Genomic DNA, 24,014 nt, shown 5'->3' with positions numbered 1-24,014 from the left:
AGCAGTGCATGGGATTCTTCCGTCCTAAGTGCAGGACTCTGCACTTGTCCTTGTTGAACCTCATCATATTTCTTTTGGCCCAATCCTCTAATTTGTCTAGGCCTTGTGCTGCCCCTTGATGGCCACAGAGGAGCTCTTACTTAGCAAGGAAGCTCTACAAAGAGAGAAAAAGGCTGGTCCAGCGGTCAAGGCACTGGGCTGGAACTCAGGAGATGGGGGTGACCTTGGACAAGTCACGCCTGTTTTTCCTCCCACCCTTTGTCTCTCATTTCCATTTAGACGGTTGAGTTCTGTGTGCCAGGGACTGTCTGTGCCCAGCACCTGGCGCAATCGGGTCCTGGTGTAGCCTCTAGTTCCTAGTGTAATGCAAATAAGTAATAATGATACGCTGATTCAGTATAGCTGCTCCTAGGGTGCATTGATTGACATCATGTTAGTTCCAGACATAAACCCATATCAGCCACGGTACGTCCCTTCCTGAGATATTTACTCCCTTTCAAAACACTTGGGGGGCTGAGTGAATATTAACGGATAAGCCAGTGCATGCATCTGCCCCTCGGGTTGTATTAAGCAGGGTTGGCAAAGAACTCTCTTTGCCCAGTTTTACCTGCCAGTGCCCATAGCTGGCATCAAGGACACTGGAAGAACTGGGCATCTGCCCGTTCACTTGTTTGCATCAGATATCAGCATCTGGTAATGCTCGCGGCTGATTGCTTTGTTCAGGTCCGGTGCTTCTAGGTGCAGCCTCAGCACTCCTATGGGGGAGAAACTACTAGTTATTATGGAGTTAACTCCTCCCTAGGATCATCCACCTGGACAATGATACCTTTCCACTGTTTCAAATCTCTAGCTGAAAGCCTTGCAGTCCAGCTGTTTTTTTTTTCTCATGGAGTGTTTAGTGTTAGTTCTACAGGGTCACTTTAATGCTGTATTATATTCGCAAGGAAACTGCCTCTAACTGTGAAACACAGCTGGGTATTTTCTTTAGATCATCTGGCTTAGCCAGCTGGAGCAGAGATGCCTCCCCATTGTCATTACCCATTTGATGGGTTTAAGATGCAGGCGTGCTCCCAAGCCATGCACAGCTGGCAGGTCTGTTTCCAATGCAGAATTGTACTAACCAGTGCCTTTGTTTGTGCACTGCAGTGGGGGTATCTTGTATAGAGGAAGAGTGGCTCAGTGGTTAGGTTGCGAGGCTGGTACAGACCCAGGTTCAATTCCCTGATTTGTCAGACTCCCTGTGGGATCTTGAGCAAGCCACTTGGTCTCTCTGGGTCTCAGTTCTCCATCTGTAAAATGGGAATAATTGCCCTGTCTCAGAGCAGTGTTGGGAAGGGAAAGTTTCTTGCTGACCACCAGTTAGCTGGGGCAAGCTTATGCCCTGAAGCATGACAGTTTGTCATTAATTCACTACATTAAAGAGTATGAGGCGCCCAGATGCTTGGGTATAAAAATACCTTAGATAGGGTGACCAGATGTCCCAATTTTGGGGTCTTTTTCTTATATAGGCTCCTATTACCCACCACCCTTTGTCCCAATTTTTCACATTTGCTGTCTGGTCACCCTAACCTTAGATAATATCTGTCATTTACATTGGGGTAGCACCTAAAGGCCACAACCAACTTGGGCACTATTGTGCTAGGTGCTGTACAAAGCTAGGATAAACGACGCTCCCTGCCCCAAAGAGCATCCAACCTCAAAGCCAAGATGGAGCAGGTGGAGGAGACAAACCAGTGGCCCACAGTGAGGTGGGGGAGACAGGGTGATGTATAAATAGAATAGGATGGGCACATTTCTTAGCTGGTCAGTAGCAACGGTCCATCCTGCATTCACTTTGGGCCCGCCATTTCTTGTCAATGGCTCCATGAATTCCCATGATGACATGACTAGGCTGCCCCCAGCCGTGTCGGGGAAAGGCTTGACTGGTGCTGAAACCATTCCTGTCCTTTAGGAAAATCTAGCCTTCTCCTGCGAGTGTCACCTGAAAGCAGGAAACTATCCAGCCCAGAACTGCTCAAAAAAGCCCCTTCCTGTTACTGCATCAGAAACCCCTGAGCTCCATCATGTTGGCCAGAAGGGATCATCTAGGCGGTGGGATGTTTCAAAAGCATGTCAGTGACTTAGGAGCACTAGACCCATTGGCTTTCGGTGGGGCTCGTGTTCCTCACTCGCTTAGACACTCCTGAAGATCCCAACCCTTGTCTGAACTCCTGCATTGCACAGGCCAGAGAATGTTACCTGGTGATTCCTCTGTCGAGCCCAGCGGTTTGTGATTGAATTGGAGCACGCTACTGAATCAGAAAGCCACGTCCCGCAGAGATTCCCTTCCATTATGGAATGAGATGGCAGGTGTTTTGCATGCAAGAGTGATTTCTCTCTCTCTCTCTCTGCACAGGCATGAATGCAGCTGTCCGGGCCGTGGTTCGAGTGGGCATCTTCACAGGAGCCAAGGTGTACTTTGTTCATGAGGTTGGTACGATCGTTTCCTTCTTGAATGGCTTCCCCCACCTCTGCTCTGAACTGCATCCAGCTTTGCTTTCACTGGGATTTTAGTAACGTAATGTCTCCACAGTACATGAATCATTATAAACGCAGCCCATTGTGTCTAGAAAAATCCCCATGGCAAAGGGCGATAGGAAGGGAAATCTCTCCTGATTTTCATGGGGTGCTTGACGTAATATCTTACAGTTAATCCTTGGCCTCCACCCTAACTCCCTGCCCCAAACCAGAACCTACATCCCTGAACCTCAGCCCGCTACTCCAAACCTGAATTCGCTACCCTAAATCCCAATCCTCTGGTCCCAGGCCCCACAATTCCATCAGCAGCCTGCACCCCTGCAGTAACCTCAAAGACCCATTCTGTGTCTACACACAGAGCCACTGAGAGACCAGGACCTCACCTGAGACCAAGACTCACTGACTTAATCAGAGTCAGGGCCGGAGTTGATATTTTGACATGTATTTTGTGATGTCTCCATGGGACATACTGCTCTTAAAGGTTCCGTGTTAGTTTTACTGTCTTGCCTTGTATGAAAAGGAAGCCGGCTTTAGAGATGAGGAGACATCTGCCACGTGGAAAGAGGAATAGTGAGAAACGGGGAATATATTAGTTATCTTGAACCGCAGCTTATTGTTCATTATTAATATTGTCTATCCATCTATTACCACATGTTCCCATATGTCTGTCCATCCATCCTTTCCTACATGTACCCATCTTTCCATTGCCCTATCATCTATCTATCAATCAGCATATTTATATGCATCTATCTATCCATTTCTACATACACTCGTCGAGCCATCCATCACCGTAAATACTCACCTAGCCATCATTTCTAATATGACCATCATCATGTTATCTGGGCAGCAGGGACAGATGACCGTTATACCAATGTTCCCTCTAATTTTTCCCATCCACGTGCAGAATGAATTTTGTTATGTGCACCAATATGGAGGTGATGTGTGGCGGGGGTGGGGCCGAGGGGTTCGGAGTGTGGGAGGGGTCTCAGGGTTGGGGCAGAGGATTGGGGTGTGGGGAGTGAGGGCTCTGGCAGGGGTTATGGGCTCTGAGTTCGGGCTGGGGATGAGGGATTTGGAGTGCAGGCCCCCCTGGGGCTGCAGCAGGGAGAGAGGACTCCCCCCAGCCCTCTTTTGCTGCAGCAACCCCAAGCCGGGGGAGAGGCGACTTTCCCCAGCCATGGCAGCTCCGGGGCTGGGAGAGAGCTGCCTCTCCCTGGCCGTGGCAGGGCCGGGGCCGAGGGAGAGGCACCTCTCCAGTCCAGGCCCTGTGGCTGCGGCTCTTGATAGCCTGCTGCGCGGTCGCGCAGCTTAGAGGGAACTTAGCATTACACGTGCCTGCTTCCTAGTGATTGTAACTAATGCCACATGCTGGGCTGAGGGGGAAGACCAGGAAAGGTGTGAGCAGGTGTGGAAGGGGAGGGCAGTAAGCACAGGAGAAAGCAGACTGGAGCCGAGGAAGCTGTAGGCTCAAGCATAGGAATGCTCCCAAGTCCATTGCACTGCCAAGGAAACCTGCACCGCACTTTCACAAGACGAGCCTAGGAGCTTAAATTCAGAACGTTGCTAGACACTGAAGAAGTGGGGTTTTTACTCACGAAAGCTTATGCCCAAATAAATCTGTTAGTCTTTAAGGTGCCACAGGACTCCTCGTTGTTTTTGCTAGACGCTAAAAATCAGGGACTGAATAGACATTGGATTTTTAGCTTATTACTACCCACTAACAAACCTTCCCCCCCGACCTGCTTTCCCCCATGCTCTCCTCCCTGTGACTGGAGAGGTGTTAACAGGCCACTTCACCTCGAATGGTCCCTTGAAATGTGTGTTAACTACTTGTGCTAAACAATCTGCTCCATCTTCTACTTCGCTGTGACACTTGGAGCTTGTCTTCAGGTCTGGGAAACTTACTCAGTTTAAGTTCGAAAGCTTGTCTCTCTCACCTAGGGTGACCAGCCAGCAAGTGTGAAAAATCAGGACAGGGGGTGGGGGGTAATAGGTGCCTATATAAGAAAAAGCTCCAAATATCAGCACTGTCCCTATAAAATCGGGACATCTGGTCACCCTACTCTCACCAACAGAAGTTGGTCCAATAAAAGATGCCACCTCGCCCACCTTGTGTCTCACTGGATTGCCAGTCTGTTCTTTGCTTACTATGCTCTATTGTGCCTGGACCACGGACGTGTTTCCTACCCAGAGTACTTTGTTCAGAACCGAACTCAGATCTACTGTTGTCTTCATAGAATCATAGAATCTCAGGGTTGGAAGGGACCTCAGGAGGTATCTAGTCCAACCCCCTGCTCAAAGCAGGACCAAACCCAACTAAATCATCCCAGCCAGGGCTTTGTCAAGCCTGACCTTAAAAACCTCTAAGGAAGGAGATTCCACCACCTCCCTAGGTAACCCATTCCAGTTCTTCACCACCCTACTAGTGAAAAAGTTTTTCCTAATGTCCAACCTAAACCTCCCCCTCTGCAACTTGAGACCATTACTCCTTCTATTCAGTTCTCACCCTCTCGGGGTCTACCCAAAATGGTCCGTGCAATCCTCTGAGTCAACAACAGGCCAGTGAGATACAGGCTTTGAAATCAGTCGCTGCTGGGATTGTTGAAACCCTGCGATGGATTGGGTGGGATATGGGCAAGAAAGTACCTCTGGGTGGGGCTGGGGAGCAGGGGTAGGGAGCGCTCATCTGAATGTTCATGGTTCCATTCCGTTCGAGGCTCACTCTGCTTAACTCTGCTCCCCAGTTCCTGTGGGCGCCCTCTGTCCATCCATCACCATAAGTGTCCATCTATCGATCCTAGCGGTAACCGGCGTAGGAAAGCCTTCAGACTTGCCCCTAATCTCTTTCCTGTGCCTTCCGTTCTAGGGTTACCAAGGCCTGGTGGACGGCGGTGACAATATCCAGGAGGCCACATGGGAACGCGTCTCCATGATGCTTCAACTGGTAGGTCCTGGCATGAATCCCCTTGCCGGCTGTGAAAGGGAGCCAGTGCCCTGGGCCACTATTGTGGCTGGGCTTTACAAAGGAGCCAGGCACCCAACTCTCACTGAATTTCAGTGGGATTTGGATACCTAAGGGCCAGATTTTCAAATGTGCTTAAGGGGCTTTGACACGTATGTCCCCATTGAAAGTCCCTGGGACTTGTGCTCCAAACTGCTTTCCTCTAGGTGTACACTTACAGCAGCAGGTAGAATTCAGGTGCTACCCATGTAGTAGCTACACACGGCAGTGAAAGGCTCCGGCAGGGGCGAGGCCGCAGGCAGAGGTTCTGGCAGGCGGGAATACAAGAGCACTTTTCCTCCTGCCTTACGGCGCTTGGCTTTGAACCAGTGTGTAAGACATGTTACACATGAATCGTGGCTGTGCCACATGCCCCAAGCAGAGGAGGCAGCGTGTCACTGGGATGTAGGGTGACCAGATGTCCCGATTTTATAGGGACAGTCCCGATTTTGGGGTCTTTTTCTTATATAGGCTCCTATTACCCCCCAACCTCGTCCCGATTTTTCACACTTGCTGTCTGGTCACCCTACTGGGCTGCCCTAGGATTAGCCCAGGATATCTGGCACCACAGAATACTTCCCCTTCCATGCCAGTTTGGCTGAGTGGGAGGGAGGGGGCGGGGCTGAATCCAGGCTCCGCCCACTCACATGCATGGGAGCGGGGAGTAGAAGCCCTGCAAGCTACTTCCCACCTCCCCACAATGCTACCTGCCCTGTGAACAGCCAGCACAGGAGACGAGGGGAGCCCCTGGAGGCATACAGCAAGGCTCACCCCACCATCTAATCCTAAATCGGCTACTGGAAGCAAGCAGCTAGGAGGGAACACAACGTAGGCCCAGAGAACACCATTGTCTCCATCCCAGCGAACAGCAGGTTAACAACAGGGACAGGGAAACGTGCCATTAAGTCACAGTCACCACAGCTGTTGCCTTCACCGGACCCGTCTGTCCTCCCAGGGTTGGAAGAACCATTGATTCTCAGAATGACTTTCAAGGTCATTGCACTTTCATGGACGGGATTCCTGCCAGGAGGAAAATGACGGTCGCATCTTGCCCTTTTCTTCGGCGGGGTCACAGGCAAGGGCTCGTGAACTTGCGGGTAACGCTATCCCCGAGGCTGGGGTCACGGCGAATGTCCGAGACCTAAAATAACGGGAAAGCAGAGCTGAAGGCTGCCAGCAGCCCTGCTTGTGATCGGGGACCTCGGGTCGGGTTTCACAAACAAGGACTGCAGAGGGCTCGTAGGGACGAGGCAGTGCCCAGCTCTAGGCAGTGGGCCACCCTCGAGCCGGAATCAACTGGCAGGAAATCAGACCTCCCGCTCCCCACACATGTGCAAACGGTGTTGTTTCAACCCTGATTCTAACTCTCAGGCCCGTATCTAAGGGCAAAACTGACCCCTCTGCAGAAACTAGCGCAAGCCCTATGCATCATTTTAAGTCCTCAAAATAAGGCGGATGTGGAACTTGCACGGGTTCCAGGCCCTCGGGCTGGCCTCCTACACAGAGGTGAACTTCACCCTCTGAGAGGACTCAAGGGGGAATGCAGCGGGACACGGCTGCCATGGATAAGTAGCTGCTTGTGTTCTGGAGCTGGGGGTCTCAATCTTTTTCTCTCTGAGCCTCCCCCCAACATGCTGTGAGAAATCCATGGCCCAGCTGAGCCACAACAACTGGTTTTCTGCATCGAAAAGCCGGGGCTGGCATCAGGGGGTAGCAAGCAGGGCAATGCTATGTGCACCAATATGGAGATGATGTGTGGCGGGGTGGGGCTGAGGGGTTTGGAGTGTGGGAAAGGGCTCAGGCCTGGGGCGGGGGTTGGAGTGCAGGGGGTGGGGAGTGAGGGCTCCGTCTGGAGGTGCAGGCTCTGGGGTGGGGCTGGGGATGAGGGGTTTGGGGTGCAGGCTGCCCCAGGGCTGAAGCAGAGAGAGATGACTCCCCTCAGCCCTCTCTCCTCACCACAGCAGCTCCGGGGCTGGGGCCGGGGGAGAGGTGTCTCTCCCCACCACAGCAGCTCCGGGGCTGGGGCCGGGGGAGAGGTGTCTCTCCTCACCACAGCAGCTCCGGGGCTGGAGCCGGGGGAGAGGTGTCTCTCCTCACCACAGCAGCTCCGGGGCTGGGGCCGGGGGAGAGGTGTCTCTCCCCACCACAGCAGCTCCGGGGCTGGGGCCGGGGGAGAGGTGTCTCTCCCCACCACAGCAGCTCCGGGGCTGGGGCCGGGGAGGTGTCTCCCCACCACAGCAGCTCCGGGGCTGGGGCCGGGGGAGAGGTGTCTCTCCCCACCACAGCAGCTCCGGGGCTGGGGCCGGGGGAGAGGTGTCTCTCCCCACCACAGCAGCTCCGGGGCTGGGGCCGGGGGAGAGGTGTCTCTCCCCACCACAGCAGCTCTGGGGTTGGGGGGTCCTCTTTCCCTGCTACAGCCCCAGAGCTGGGAGAAGAGGCGTCTCTCTTCACCGCGCCACAGCCCTGGACTAGGGGAGTTAGGTGCACAGCCCATGGTGGCCTCCTGTGCAGCCGTGCAGGCGCGCACCTTCGCTGTTGGAAATGTGCGCCTTACCTTGAATTTGAATCGGTCTGGCTTTACCTTCCAGCCCTTGGTTCTTGTCCTGCCTTTCTCGGCTAGTTACGGAGCCCGCTCCCGGGGAAGGTACTTTTACACTGTAATCAAGCCACCTCTCCATCTTCTTGCTGATAAAGAGCTCGATGTGTTGAGTTTACGTTTTTTTCTCCAGCCCTGTGACTCTTTTCTGCGTCCTCTCCAATTTGCTAACGTCCTTTTTAAAATGTGGACACCAGACCTGTTCTTGGCATTCCCGTGTCAGTCTCACCGAGACTCCCCTCTGACTTGCAACCTGCTGGCCTCCCCGCCTCAATCAGCTCCTGCGACAGACCACACAACCCTCTGGGTGAGTGGGTGTTGGGGGTTCCCTATTGACCCTTCTGCCTCCATCCCAGGGCGGCACTGTAATTGGAAGCGCCAGGTGCCAGGACTTCCGCACGCGCGAGGGTCGTTTGAAAGCCGCCCGCAACCTGGTGAAGAGAGGCATTACCAACCTGTGTGTCATCGGGGGCGATGGCAGCCTGACGGGAGCAGACACCTTCCGGGCCGAGTGGAGCAATTTGCTAGTGGAACTGGTTAAAACAGGTACCGTGGTGACAAAGCAATAGGTGGAGTGGGAGGGGGTTAAGCTTTCCAGCCTGCCCGAGTGTGGCCAGGAGCCCCAGTAATTCTTCGGCACGGCCTCCTCCTTCCCCTGATCTTAGTTACAAAGTAACTGGCTACCTCAGTCATTTGGGCCCCAATCCCTTTGCGGATCTGGGCCCTGCTCTCTTTGCCACGTCACCCAGTTTGCCATGACCTCTCCACCCCTGAAGCCCCAGGCACACCCCAAGGGACATTGGCCTATCTCTGCACACCCCAAGTGCATGCCATCTCCCCAGCTCCCGCCCCCAAGACACCCACTCACAAGACAGTGCACTCCCTTCCCAGAGGCACCTCCTAGTGTGTGCGTCTCGTCCCAGGACACCCGTCTGCCCACGTGTGTTCCTGCCCACCCACTCCCGTGTTCCCCACCTACGCGCATCCCCAAGCAGACTACAGTGGAGCAAAGATGGTGAGGGCGTGGAAATGCCAGACAGCAGAGCTTGCTGGGAAGTGGAAAAAAACTTCACAAACACTTAGTGAATTTCCCCTCCCCTGTTTTTCCATCCAGATGTTGTTCCTCCTTCGGCTCTAGCAGGAAGTGACGGGTTTGAAGCGTCACTGAGGTGGTACTGAGAATGCTTTCTCAGGGGCTTGGCTCGCATGCTCAGACCCTAAATGATGGCCATTTGTGGGGTCAGGAAGGAATTTTCCACATGGTCAGACTGTCAGGGATCCAGGGGGAGGGAGTTCGCCTTCCTCTTCAGCATGGGCACAGGTCACTTGCTAGGATCATCCGTGCGTACAGGTCTGTCGCATCTTACACGCATTTAACATGCGCGATTTCAGCTTTACGCGGTCGGCAAAAACAAACAAAAAAAAAAGAGAAAAATAACTATTTCAATACTGTACCTGTAGTGCGGGCGATTCCACCCGCCATTACACTCAATGTAATTTTGACTATACACGATTTTCGCTTTACGTGCTGGCTGCGGAACGTAACCCCAGCGTAAGATGCAACAGACCTATATCTCACTGAATCAGTCCCCTGCCACTGCAGAGGCCTGGGGCCTGGGTGGCAACTCTGGCCCTCCTGGTCTCTGCCTCTGGCCCACAGCAGTTCTGTCTCCTGAGGGCTGTACTGCTTTGGTCTGGTGGCTGGGTTTGGTACGGGGGTGGCGGGGTGGCCTTTTGTGGCCTGTGATGTGCAAGAGGTCAGACTAGATGGGCTGGTGGTTCCTTCTGGCCTTAAACTCTGTGACTTTGGGCCTTACCCAAAGCCCCTTGAATTCACTGGGCTCTGGCTCAGGGCTGATACGCTCACCGCAGACTGTCCGCATTCCAAGGGGGCTGTGGAATCTCTCCGCAGGGGGCGTCACGGCAGAGGAAGCCAAGAACTCGAGTCACCTGAACATTGTAGGAATGGTCGGCTCCATCGATAACGACTTTTGCGGCACGGACATGACGATCGGCACAGACTCCGCCCTTCACAGGATAATGGAGATAGTCGATGCTATCACAACGACTGCACAGAGGTGAGGCCTGGGGGCGGGTCTGCAACTCACCTCTTCCTTTTCAGCATTGGCGGTGGGATGCAGGGGTGTTGGGATGCCAGAGCCTAAGGGTACGTCCACACTGCAATCACGGGGTGGACCAGCCTGCCCAGCACCCTGGGTCATTATAGGGCAGCTTTCTGCCTTTCTGCACTTGGTTTTGTGTTCTGTGTCTGTACAGCACCTTGCACAACGGGGCTCTGATCCATGACTAGGGCTCCTGGGCACTGATGCAACACGGATGATTATTAATAATGCTAATACTGAGGTGCTGCACAAATGCGTGGCAGGAACCAGTCCCAGCCCTCAATTGCTCACCATCTGCAATGTTGAGACAAACCCAGGAGGAGAAATGACTTGCCAAAGGTCACTCGGGAGCGCCAGGTGTGGTACCAAGGCCTTCTGAATCCCAGTCATCTGCCCCGATCCACTGGACTCGGCTGCGTCTCCACAATATTAAGGCCTTGTTACTACTTAGGCTGATAGATCTGTGGTGTTGCTGCGCTGCGGTAACTGCTGGGTGCACTCTCTCTCCCGTCTCTTGCAGTCACCAGAGGACGTTTGTGCTGGAGGTGATGGGCCGTCACTGCGGGTGGGTAAATCTTTCCTTTCTGTGCGTTTAACGGTTCTGCATTTTCGCCACCCTTTGGCCCAGCGCCCGGGGAGGCAGGGTCCTTGCTTCACAGGAAGTGGAGAGGCTAGAAAGAGGGGCCAATCACAGGAAAAGACAGGCCGGAGGAGCAAGCCATCCCTCCTGTCTTTCCCACCAAGGAAACCAGTGAAAACCCAGGGGTGGAAAAAAGTCACTCTTAATTGTAATCAAGCTGGGGAAACTGATCCTGATGCAGAGGGGCCAGCATGAGGCCTATGCACCCTTAGGGCTTAAGTGACATGTAAGTGGTGCTTAGGCCTAGTACTGTCTCTCTGCATCATCTCTCTCACCCACTATTATAACAGTCTCCTCTTTCCAGCTAGGACCTTCCTAGCCCCAGATGGGATTCTCTGATGACGCGGCTGCAGGGGCATTTCTTGCCCTAGGCGAGTCATTCTGTCGCCGCCACAAAGCAGCATTAGTCTTACAGTTCGGACGGTAGCGAAGGTTGTGACTCGCTCGCTGTTCAATAAACGTAACAGCACGGCAAGCTCCTCCGGTTTGGAGAGAAGAAAGGCCGAGCCAGGGAAGGGAAACCGGCGAGTCCCTACGGCGTGAGGATCGGGGGCTTGGTCCCGCTCCCGTTGAAGACAGTGGGCCAGTTCTCAGCTGGTGTAAAATGGTGTCGCTCCATTGAAATCAAGGCTGGAATTCTGGGGTGCAGCGGAGTGTAGGGTGACCAGATGTCCCGATTTTATAGGGACAGTCCTGATATTTGGGGCTTTTTTTTAATATGGGCTCCTATTATCCCCCACCCCGTCCCGATTTTTCACACTTGCTGCCTGGTCAGCCTAGCGGAGTGTCCCTTTTGACCTTGAGATCTGTGGCTGTATCAGAGTTTTGTTAAGTTGGCTGCAGGTGGAATTCTCCCCTAGCACAAGGCTGGTGTCCCTCTGCAATCATACGCTCCCATAATAGGGCTTGAATTGCCCTTCAGCTGGGCAGGGCCCCTTGTGCGGGCCCCTTTTGCACCAGTCTGCAGCGTGGTCCTCCCACACACCCCAAAACTTCAGGAGGTTTGAAATTTCATCAGAGTTAGTTCAGAAGAGAAACAGAGCACCAGGGAGCTCAGGGGTGCCCCAGTGCATCAAACAGAACTGCATGGAATAGTTTATTTTTGCATGCAAATTTGAAACCGGCAAGCAGTTACTTCCAGAACGGCTCCCTCCAGCCCTTGCCATCAATGGCAGCTTCTCCGCTTGCTAAACACGAGGCATGAACTTTAAAACTCGCAGCACACCCCTGGCTCGCTAACCTTCCTCCTTCTCTCTCACCTTAGCTACCTAGCTCTCATAACGGCCCTGGCTTGTGGTGCCGACTGGGTTTTCATTCCCGAATCTCCGCCTGAGGACGACTGGGAGGAACACTTGTGCAGGAGGCTAATCGAGGTAACCCCAGCCAAACTTCTCATAGGCGACTCCTGCTTTGCACAGATCCCGGATTGGGATGCTAGGACACTCGAGAGTCAAGCTCTGAGAAGGACATTGGTCTAGTGGTTAGGATACTGGTCAGATCCTGGAGTTCAAGTCCCTGCTCTGCCACTGCTTCCAGTTTGACCTTTGGCAAGTCACTTGGGCCCAGTTCTTCAGAGATATTTAGGTGCCTAACTCCCACTGACATCACTGGGAATTAGATGCTGAAACACCTGAGCCCTCATCTCTCTGTGCCTGAAATTCCGCACGTGGAGAACAGCACAGCTCCACCTCACAGGAGGATTGTGAGCATAAATCTACTTAAAGATTGTGAAGTGCTCAGATACCGTGGTAGTGGAGGGCCATATGCGAACTGAAGCTAGATTTAGCTCGATGCTTTCCCCTCTCCATTTGGTCCAGTCTCCTGTTGGATGGAGTTCCCGGGGACAGGAAGGCTAATTGGTCAGGAATTTTGTGACAAAACATTTCTCGCATCCAGGATGGGCTTTCTGGAGAGAACGAGGAGTACTTGGCACCTTAGAGATTAACAAATTTATTTGGGCATAAGCTTTCGTGGGCTTAGCCTAAATAAATTTGTTAGTCTCTAAGGTGCCACAAGGACGACTCATTCTTTTTGCTGATACAGACTAACCCAGCTACCACTCTGAAACCTTTCTGGAGAGAGACACCCCAGAGTAGCCCACTGACCTGATCTGCCAGAATCCGGGAGAGCAGAGTCTTGAACAAGGCTCTTCCATATCCCAGGCCTGAGATGGCAAAGGTTAATTAGTGGCAGGCTGCAGAGATAGCCAAGGCGAGGGGGCTGGGTGCCCTAACCACTAGGCGATTGGCCACAGTGGTGAGTGCGCTGTCATATGCTGATCATGGGATCAGTCTGCGTTCACAAAAAAACAGGCAGGGCCTCGGCGTTGTTCTGATGTGGAACAAGAATGTTGACAGCTCAAAACTGGACTTCTGGTTTCCCAGCCAGCCCTCACTAGCACCCAGTGCTCTGCTTAGATCCTGCTTCAGCCCACGGCTGTAAGTGGGACTAGAGCAGTGCATTGGCCCTATTCTGTCCCCTGCGTGGGGGTGAATCCAACCCGCACTGTGCAATTTTACACATTCCATCAATGGGTTGCTTTCTCCTTTCCTTTCCTTCAGACAAGAGGCCGGGGATCGAGACTAAACATCATTATTGTGGCTGAAGGAGCCATCAACAAGCAGGGCCAACCCATCACCTCGGAGGACATCAAAAACGTGAGTGGGGCCTGGGGTCAGCTCTGTGCTTGGCCCTGAGAATATGTCTCTCGTGATCTCCCAGAATGCACCTGTCTGCTTTCAAATGACCACGAACGCTCAGCTCGTCGGCTGGTGTAAAGCAGTATTGCTTGAGCAAGACAGAGCCTCAGCTGAAAGCTTTAAAACCGCCCTCAGTTGCAGAGCCTCAGCTGGTGTCTCCATTTGAAGGCTGAGGATCTGGCCCCCGGATCTTAGTCTCCAGTGGTCTCTGCTGTTGCATGTTCACTCATGTCACAGTCTGGCCTCTTGAGATAAAGATGAATCTCTTCTGTCGTTTTCTCTCTTCCCTTTAGTTGGTTGTTAAACGCCTTGGCTATGACACGAGAGTCACCATCCTCGGGCACGTGCAGCGTGGTGGGACCCCCTCTGCCTTTGACCGCATCCTGGTATGAACATTTGCTATCTCCTCCATGCTTCTCCTTCTAGTTGAGATCCTGTTACAAACCCTAACGACCCCCATTGTGGCCTTCCCTCAAGACAGAGCCAGGGGACTCCAGAGCAGAGCATAGAGTCATGGGAACACAGGGCTGGAAGGGACCTCAAGAGGCAGGATTAAGCACACATAGAAGATCAGGGTTGGAAGTGACCTCAGGAGGTCATCTAGTCCAACCCCCACCTAGATCATCCCTGACTGGGATTTGTCTTAAAAACAACCTCCCTAGGGAACCTGTTCCAGCGTGTCACTGTTTAACCAGTGTTTCACACTGACCCTGGCCAATTTGGGGCCCTCGGAAAAATCTCCCCAGGCCGGAGAGGCTCTTGCTCCAGCAGGGGCATGGAGCTTTTCCAGTCTGGGGCCACAGCGGGGGAGGGGGGTAAGGGCAGAAAGGACGGGGTCCTCAGGGAAAAGAGGTGCAGTGGGGGGTGCATGGGGGGGCTTCAGGCTCAGAGCGCCACAGCTGCGGCCCCCAGACGTGGGGGGCTCCGGGCTTGGAGCTCTGGCCAGGGCTGAGAGCTCCACTGCAGTCCCAGCCGGGGCCATGGTGGGGGTGTGTTGGGGGGGTTAAGAGTAGCATGCAGGGGCAGGGCCTTGGCCGGAAGAGGTGGGGCAGGGGGGTGCTACCCTCCCCAAGGGGCACTTCACGCACTGCCCCTGCACACAATGCACAGTTAACCTGTGGAACTCATTGCCAAGGGATGTTGTGAAGACCAGCAGTATAATTAGGTTAAAAAAAGAACTAGATACGTTCCTGGAGGATCGGTCCTTCAGTGGCTATTAGCCAAGATGGTCAGGGACACGATTCCCGTGCTCTGGGTGTCCCTAAACCTCTGACTGACAGAAGCTGGGACTGGGTGATGGGATGGATAACTCAATAATTGCCCTGTTCTATTCGTTCCCTCTGAAGCACCTGGCATTGGCCACTGTCGGAAGACAGGACACTGGGCTAGATGGACCATCGGTCTGACCCAGTCTGGCCGTTCTTATGTTATGTGCTAAGGCTGTTCTCATGCCCCCCTTCAGCCTTCTCTTCTCTCAATTAAACATGCCCAGTTCTTTCAACCTTTCCTCAGAGGTCAGGTTTTCTAAACCACTTCTCTTTGTTGTTGCTCTCCTCTGGCCTCTCTCGCATGGCAGTCGCATGGCCCTGGTGCATCATGGGAAATATAGGCCAGTTGGCAAGCCCAGCCCAGAGAGGGGAATTGAGGAATAAGACACCCAAACTACAGCGCCCATGAAGCACCACGGTTGCATTTTAGAACTGAAATATTTCTGGGTTTGGATATTTAATTTTTTCAATGAAAAATCAACATTTTCCTGGAAAGCAGACACTTTTCACGAAAAAACTAGTTTAGCTGAAAAACAGATTTTACATTAAAAAAACAGCTTCAGTGGCAATTATTTTGACCAGTCCTAAAAAGGGCCACCACCCTCCATTCATCAGTAGGGATTGAACCTGTGACCTCCAGCTCCAAATGAAAGAACAAAAGGAGTAGCCCCATTACCTGATAGCAGTAGTAGGCTGGTATCTTCTATGTAGACTAGCCACCAATGGTAGGGTTGGGGGAAGAGATCTACTTATCAATGTGTTACTGTGGTTTTTTAAGTTCTTCCTACAGACTGATTCAGGGGACTCTGTATTGAGGGTATAAGTGGGAGCATGGGCTATGGATGTCCCAGGAAATATAGAGCCATCAAGGATTAAAGCCCCTTCTGTGTGTCTCAGGGAAGCAGAATGGGGGTGGAAGCAGTCATGGCCTTGTTGGAAGGGACCCCGGATACCCCAGCATGTGTTGTCAGCCTGTCCGGGAACCAAGCTGTCCGCCTGCCTCTCATGGAGTGTGTCCAAGTGGTGAGTATTTCCCTCCCTCCACTCCAACCGCGTCCAGTGTGCTAGGTGCTGTACCAACATATGGTAAGTGACAGCCCCTGCCCCAAAGAGCTTACAGTTTAAAAGACTGGTGGATGAGACTAACAATAGGGTGGACGGGAATAATACAAATAGATGCTTTAAAACAGATGGGCAGTTCTTAGCCGGTCAGTAGCAGAGATCACAACTTGCCATCCACCTAGACATCACCAGGGGCCGTGTTCTCTAGGTATCATAGTGTTCCTGATGTTGACTGGCTGAAGTGCTGGAGAGCAGGTATGATTAATTAAGGCAATCTAGTGACTGAGGCTCATGTCCTGTCCCCACAGCCCTGTGGCATGGCCCCACCCTTCCTAGGGGAGGTATCAGGTTTCAGATTTAAGATGAATGGAGCAGTTCACACCTCTTGTTTCAGGCTCTTTGCAGACTCCAGCAGGCCTCGGTCAGTCTCAGGTCACACTTCCAAGCTTTCCTGTGCATCTACGAGAGCCAGGAATAGTATTTTTAAATGAAAACAGATTCTGATCTTAACATACGGCCCAGGCCCGTAATGCCTTGCTCCAGACCTGCTTGTGCTTAATCTCGTTTTCCATCTGGGGTTGCAGTCGAGTTAAAATGAGATTTTTAGAGACAGATCTTTAGATCTTTTCTTTTTCCTGCTGCTTCCTCCTCACAGACCAAAGATGTCACGATAGCAATGAATGAGAGACGATTTGAAGATGCTGTTAAATTGAGGGGAAGGTGAGCGAATGTGCTATTTAAAATAAGATATTTAAAGGGTCAGGGACCTATTATGGCTCTAAATATACTATAATAATAATTAATAAATAAGCCCTAGCTCTTATCTAGCACTTTTCATTAGCAGATCTCACCGTGCTTTACAAAGCAGGTCGGTATTATGACCCCCATTTTACAGATGGGGAAACTGAGGCACAGAGGGGCGAAGTGACTTGCTCTAGGTCACACAGCAGGCCAGTGGCAGAGGCAGGACTCCAGTCTCCTGAGTCCCAGTCCATTGCTCTAGCTACTAAGTCACACTGCATTGAAAAGAAACCAGTGTTCCTCTAATGGTGCTTAATTGGGAGACTTACAAGTAGGCAAAGCTCACAGCCTCCTCCACAGCATGAAGATGCTTATCTACTACAAAAAAGAAAGGTGCCCATTTTTACAGGCAGGGGAATTAACCATTGGAACAACTTTCCTAGGAACGTGGTAGATTCTCCATTGCTTTGGAGTCTTTAAATCAATACTGGAATATTGAAATGAAAAATATTCTAGCTCAACCACCCAGATATGGGCTGGATGCAGGACTCATTGGGATTGGTTCTCTGGTCTGTGTGATGCAGGAGGTCAGACTAGATGATCAGAATGGCCCCTTCTGGCCTTGAGATCTGACTCCCCCTCCTTTCTTGCAGGAGCTTCCAGAATAACTGGAACGTTTACAAGCTGCTGGCCCATGTGCGCCCACCCTCTACAAAGGTACAAAACAAACGACAGGTGGCTCCTCGTCCATTTTCTTTACAGTTTGTGCAGCTGTGTATGCATCAGGGCTGGGATTTTCAAAGGAGGCTAAGGGAGACAGGCATCCAACCCTCCCTGTTAGTTTTCAATGGCTAATGCCCCAGGCTCCTTTGAAAATGAAAGTCTAGACGACTGATAGGCAACCGTGGCTCGCAGGCTGCATGCGTCCCATCAGGGTAATCTGATTGTGGGCTGAGAGAGATTTTGCTGATGATGACCATCTGCAGGCACGGCTCCCCGCAGCTCCCAGTGGCCGCAGTTCACCGTTCCTGGCCAATGGGAGCTGCGGGAAGCGGCGGGCCACAGGGACGTGCTGGCCGCCGCTTCCTGCAGCTCCCATTGGCCACGGTTCGCCATTCCTGGCCAATGAGAGCTGTAGGAAGCAGCGGGCCACAGGGACGTGCTGGCCGCCGCTCCCCGCAGCTCCCATTGGCCACAGTTCGCCATTCCTGGCCAATGGGAGCTGCAGGAAGTGGCGGGTCACAGGGACGTGCTGGCCGCCGCTCCCCGCAGCTCCCATTGGGCACGGTTCGCCATTCCTGGCCAATGGGAGCTGCGGGGAGCCGTGCCTGCAGATGGTCATCATCAGCAAAATGTCTGGCGGCCCACAGTCAGATTACCCTGATGGGCCGCAGGTTGCCCACCACTGGTCTAGACCCTCAGTGTGCTGTGGGGCCATGTGGCTGTGCCAGTGCAAGGCTACGGGTCTGTACTATGGGCCAGCCCAAAGCTGTACATCTGTGCCAGTGCCACGGGGCCTTGCTGTCCTGGTGCTATGGGACCTTTCCCCACTGATTTCAGCAGGCCTGGCTGTTTGGGGAGCATTCCCGTTTTCTCTGTTTCTTTCTCAATGCCATCTCCTGCTCCCCCCCACTGCAGAGCGGCTATAACCTGGCCGTGATGAACGTCGGCGCTCCAGCCTCCGGGATGAATGCAGCCGTGAGGGCGGCCGTCAGGATTGGGCTGATCCATGGGCACAAGATGCTGGCTGTGCACGATGGGTTTGATGGCCTCGCCCACGGACAGGTACCATCTAGGACAAGGCAGCTCTATAGCATCCTTCCTCCAGACAGAGTCTCCATGCGCCGTGAAGAGCCCTGACGAGCAGCCGGAGGAGAGGAACATTCAGAGCCATGGAGAGGAGGCAAATCTGAGGAGGAACAGGGGGCTGATGAGATAGGGAGGCCGTTCCAGAGAGCGGCAGCTGCAGAAGAGAAGGCTCTTCCACGGCACGTGGCAAGAGTGTCTGGAGAAGGGTAGCGCTAGAGGTGTGGAGGTCTAGAGAGAGAGCTATGGATCCTAAACTGAACGGGGGAGCCTATGACAAGGCTCCAGCCCTAGTCAGGTCATGTTCACCACGGCGGGGTTATGGAGTGAACAATCAAGGTGAAAGAGAAAAGGGTCATGGTTTAGTACTGGGCTTCCAGGCAGCGTGGACAGAGAAACCGGATCAAAGGCTGCTGTGGGCAGTATCTGTATCTCAGCCCAGTGGTGCCTTTCCGTCTCCGGAAGAAACAAGCGTGTCCCAAAGAATGTCTGCGCTGATGTGGATTCTGGTTAGACGCAGCACTGAGAACTATACCTAACGATCTTGAACGTGTCTTCCTGAAGGTGTTTGAAAGGTGTTTAACTCTGTACATATATGGGGGACATCAGGTGCAGTCCCACAGGACACAATTCAAATTGCTTAGGAAAGTTCTGTCTGGTAAGAGCTGCTCTGCACAGACCAGCCTCACTGTTGCCTCTGAAGCACTGGGGTAAATGACATCACAAGACGCAGGGCACTGGAGAATCAAACCCACAGTCTCACACCAACATCAGTTGCTCACTCTCCAACCCGGGGAATAGTTATTTCAAGATGTGTTTGGGCTCAGTAGGTGCAATTTCCCATTGTGAGTCACTTCCACTGTCCCCACCTTGTTACCATGTAGGGAAATTGTTCCCTCCATTGTTACTGGCAAATCAAATAGCCCCACTCTTCGTAACTCCTTTCTTCTCTCCCCTTTTCACCAGGTGGAAGAGATTGGCTGGGGAGGCGTAGGTGGCTGGACGGGGCTTGGTGGGTCGAAACTTGGCACAAAAAGGTAACCCACTAAAGCGTTCTTCCTCTAGCTAGCTACCTGTGTGTCCTTCAAGATACTATTACCAGAGCGGTATCAAACACATGCTTTGATCAGCGTCATCACAGGCCTGATTTTCAGACATGTGGCACCAACTGCCGCGACTCCAGGTGAAATCAGTGTTCACTGCAGGCGCTCAGCACCTCTGGAGATTAGGTCTCAGGGGCCACATTCTCTGGTCCACCAAGTACGTAAAAATCACTTAGACTCTTTGAGGTAGAAACTGTCTTTGCTGTGTTTGGTACAGCACCTAGCATGATAGGGTTGTAGGCCACGACGGGGCTCCTAGGTGCTACGTAACACACACAAATAATATGTGCAGCACAGACTGAAACCAACCAGAGATACAGACTGGAGAATTCGCCCAGGCGCATCCTTACCCTGAGTGAAAAGGGGGCATGATGGAGCTGAGCTCTACTACTGACATAATCTCCGCCATGAAGCTTATACCAGCGGTGGAAGTTAAATTAGCCTCTCAACCAGGATTTCCTTCTTCCAGGCCCAGGCGACTGGAGATCAGGGAGCTGCAACCAGCTGTCACTTGGGGCAGTGCAGGATCGTGGCCTGCATGTCTCCATAGTGATGCTGTGGCAAGTAGAAGTCGAGATGGCCCTGCCATTCTGAGCCACTCATTTCAGTTGCTTTTTACTTTTCCTCTTTCCCTGGCTTCTCACGCTTGGCCTCACCCTGGAAGCGAGAGCTGCTCGATGGTATCCTGAGCACGGAGAGAACATCCCTGTTCTAAAACACAGCAGGATGCCATGAATGATGTGTTGGTGGATGGGGGGTGGGGGGGAGATACTGACGTGATCACACATACGTGCATTCGATGGAGAAGACTGAAGCAACCGTTGCAATGATCAGATGGCAAGTGTGTTAAGCCCTTAACTAGTCTGGCGCCTTGCAAATTGATCCAGTCTCTTCCTTGCATTCAGCAAATTGAGCCCCGTCCCCCTGTGTCCTCCCATCAAATTCCTCTTGTGCCATCTCCCTCCAGCCCAGACTCCGTGCTCTCCACATCCAGGGACTCCACAGGCCCAGGAGGGTGCATTGATGCTTTTTTTGGCATTTCTGCCTCCAACAGGACTCTGCCTAAGAAATACTTGGAGGAAATCAGCGCAACCATCAGCAGTTTTAACATTCACGGGCTGATCATCATTGGGGGCTTTGAGGTGAGTCAGGCAGGCTGCAGTGAGTCTTTACAGGCTGGGGCCTGTGGGGGAGCAGGGGGCCAGCCTCCTTTCTCCACCCACGGAACACCCCAGAGGAGATCTCAATCCTGGGGGACGTGAGGCCAGCTGCTTGGCCAGGTTCAGAGATGCTCACCAAGAATAGGGGGTCGTTACTGGAAGAACCTGATCATTCCCAGACCTGTCAATGCCTTGAAAATGCTGGAAATCTCCTGTGGTGACTCAGGAGCAAAGTGAGTGCTGAGTCCCATCCAGAGCGGGGCTCAGCCCCTGGGGCTCCAGTCACCAGGGCATTAAGGAACTCAACCTGTGGGCTGATCCCTTCCAGGCCCATCTCTTTTTCCGTCCCCAGGCTCAGGGGAGCTGTTAGGGTTCCATTCCCTACGGCTTCCTAGAATGGCTGGTCCCCTCACTAGGTGTCTGGGTGGCATTGGTAGAGCTGGATCAGAAAGCTCCTGGGTTCTCCATTTCTGAGAGGACCAGAACGTGTTTGTGTGGGACACTGGGCGATCTTCAGCAAAGCTCTCGTGGTAGATGCAGGGCACTGGTGTCAGGTCTTTGCCCCTCTGTGCAAAACACCACACTGGGCACCTTCTGGACACGCTGCCTGTCTTCAGGCTTTTAGGGTGGGGGGGGGAGCACCCACAGGGCCACTGCTACCCCACCCTGAATCAAATGGAACCAATCTTGATCCCACCCCAAAAGGCCTTAGACCCAGCACAATACCCTTCCTGTGTACCGTGCCTACCACCTGGTCTGGAGATTCCAGGCTCTATGATAATACAAATAATAAATACCTAACTGTCTCATTCTGGGTACCATTAATCCTATCTTCACACTGACCGTTTTCCAGATGCAGCACCAAGAGAAATCCTGGCCCCATTGAAGTCCATGGCAAAACACCCATCTTCAGTGGGGCCAGGATTATGTTACCAAACTACTAAGCGTTAGGAAAAGCTTCCAACTCAGTCACCATCCTCCCTGCCCCTAGAGGTGAATGTGGCGCCAGCCAGAAGCAAACCCGGGGTGTTTCAATGCTGCTCTCCCTTTCTTCCGGGCATCCCGTAGGCTTTCACTGGGAGCTTAGAGCTCGTGGAAGGTCGTGGCAAGTACGAAGAGCTCTGCATCCCGCTGTGTGTTATTCCAGCCACCGTGTCCAACAACGTCCCTGGCTCTGACTTCAGCATCGGCGCAGACACCGCCCTCAATACTATCACCACGGTAAAGCATTTGAAATCTTCCTCCGGGGGTTTCCATCGCTCCACTAGCAGCATGATTTGTAGATTCAAAAGCCATAAGGGACCATTGTGATCATCTCCTCTGACTTCCTGCCTAACACAGGCCAGAGAACTTCCCTGAAGCACCTGCTCTTTGAACGAGAGAGATCTCTTAGAAACAACATCCAATCTTGATTTTAAAATTGCCAGTGATGGAGAATTCGCCACATCCCTTGGTAAATTGTTCCAGGGCTTAATTACACTTACAGACATGAGCCTGTTTGTCGTCTGAATTTGTCTAGCTTCAGCTTCCAGGCACTGGATCTTGTTAGATCTTTGTCTGCTAGACTGAAGAGCCCATTAGCAAGTTTTTGTTCCCCATCTAGGTACCAGAGCGTGATCAAGCCACCCCTTAACTTTCTCTTTCTTAAGCTAAATATTTGAGCTCCTTGAATCTATCACTAGAAATAAGGCTATGTTTTAGTCACAGGTATTTTTAGTAAAAGTCATGGCTAGGTCACAGGCCCTAAACAAAAATTCACAGCCTGTGCCCTGTCCATGCCTTTATTATATACCCCTAACTAAAATTTGAGGGGGGGGGCGCTAAAGGGGGGGGGCGCCGCTTATGTTATGTTCTTACTAATTCTCAAAAGGAATCCAAACGTTTGCTGTCTTTGTTATATAAAGATCAGCCACAAATCCATAGTAAAGGTTAAAAATATATTGAAAGTTATTAGTTAGTCTCAGTAAAGGAATTGTGTAGTGAGGTAAAAATGAAAGGTAGAATTGCTGAAAAAGATTGAAATATTTCTTTATGTAGAAAGGAAATTACTTCACAATTCCTTACCTGTATATTTCCCAGATATTAAGGCAATACCTTGGTTATTTTTTAAATTTTTATTAAAGCAACCTTAACTAAATATAAATATTTTTTCCTATGAAATTTTCTTTTGGAGACATCTGTCTTCTTTCATTCAAGAGTTGATCAATGGTTTTAGTGCCATTCTAGTTACCAGAGCCGGGTGGAATGTTTTGAATTTTGAGCCCCGACCATCTCAATTGTTCTCCCTACCAATGGAAGTGGGAGATTCTCCATCCCTGGAAGTCTTCGAGTACATCTACACAGCAGTTGGGGGTGCGATACTTCAGTCAAGCTGGCGCAGTCAAATAGCAGTTGGTCGCAGCAGTTCACGTTAGCTGGCCGAATACATACCTAGGATCTCCAGCCAAACTAACGCATGTACTTCTACCCGAGCTGGGAATTACATCTCCCATCTGCAGTGTGGACATCCACTTCAAGTATGGTATAGCTCAAGCAGACGTTATGGGCTTGATGCAGGAATTACTGGGTGAGGTTTTCTGGCCTGTTTTATGCAGGAGGTCAGACTAGATGAAGTCAAGGTAAGTGTGGGCCCCTTACTGAATGAGCGAGGCAACCTAGTGGCAGAGGATGTGGAAAAAGCTAATGTACTCAGTGCTTTTTTTGCCTCGGTCTTCACGAACAAGGTCAGCTCCCAGACTGCTGCACTCGGCAGCACAGCATGGGGAGTAGGTGACCAGCCCTCTGTGGATAAAGAAGTGGTTCAGAACTATTTAGAAAAGCTGGATGAGCACAAGTCCATGGGGCCGGATGCGCTGCATCCGAGGGTGCCAAAGGAGTTGGTGGATGTGACTGCAGAGCCATTGGCCATTATCTTTGAAAATTCATGGCGATTGGGGGAGGTCCTGGATGACTGGAAAAAGGCTAATGTAGTGCCCATCTTTAAAAAAGGGAAGGAGGAGGATCCGGGGAACTACAGGCCAGTCAGCCTCACCTCAGTCCCTGGAAAAATCATGGTGCAGGTCCTCAAGGAATCAATTCCAAAGCACTTAGAGGAGAGGAAAGTGATCAGAAAGAGTCAGCCTGGATTCACCAAGGGCAAGTCATGCCTGACTAACCTAATTGCCTTCTATGATGAGATAACTGGCTCTGTGGATGAAGGGAAAGCAGTGGACATGTTATTCCTTGACTTTAGCAAAGCTTTTGATATGGTCTCCCACAGTATTCTTGCCAGCAAATTAAAGAAGTATGGGCTGGATGA

General features: G+C 52.0%; 1 protein-coding gene across 3 annotated transcripts in view; it reads left to right on the top strand.

Moving 5' to 3' along the window:
* The window catches only part of PFKM (phosphofructokinase, muscle), a 51,031-nt gene that overhangs the window by 16,770 nt on the left and 10,247 nt on the right, over positions 1–24,014 (top strand). For all 3 annotated transcript variants that reach the window (XM_039513873.1, XM_039513874.1, XM_039513875.1), the window contains exons 3-17: positions 2,396–2,469; positions 5,384–5,461; positions 8,471–8,660; positions 10,027–10,192; positions 10,758–10,802; positions 12,142–12,250; positions 13,439–13,534; positions 13,870–13,962; positions 15,742–15,867; positions 16,562–16,626; positions 17,301–17,364; positions 18,286–18,432; positions 19,420–19,490; positions 20,611–20,698; positions 21,785–21,937. In XM_039513873.1, coding sequence (XP_039369807.1) covers positions 2,396–2,469; positions 5,384–5,461; positions 8,471–8,660; positions 10,027–10,192; positions 10,758–10,802; positions 12,142–12,250; positions 13,439–13,534; positions 13,870–13,962; positions 15,742–15,867; positions 16,562–16,626; positions 17,301–17,364; positions 18,286–18,432; positions 19,420–19,490; positions 20,611–20,698; positions 21,785–21,937 — 1,565 coding nt within the window. The remainder of the gene's footprint in view (positions 1–2,395; positions 2,470–5,383; positions 5,462–8,470; positions 8,661–10,026; positions 10,193–10,757; positions 10,803–12,141; positions 12,251–13,438; positions 13,535–13,869; positions 13,963–15,741; positions 15,868–16,561; positions 16,627–17,300; positions 17,365–18,285; positions 18,433–19,419; positions 19,491–20,610; positions 20,699–21,784; positions 21,938–24,014) is intronic.

The sequence above is a fragment of the Mauremys reevesii genome, linkage group 25 (assembly GCF_016161935.1).
Source record: "Mauremys reevesii isolate NIE-2019 linkage group 25, ASM1616193v1, whole genome shotgun sequence".
Lineage (NCBI taxonomy): Eukaryota > Metazoa > Chordata > Testudines > Geoemydidae > Mauremys > Mauremys reevesii.
This window is presented reverse-complemented; position numbering and strand designations above follow the sequence as displayed.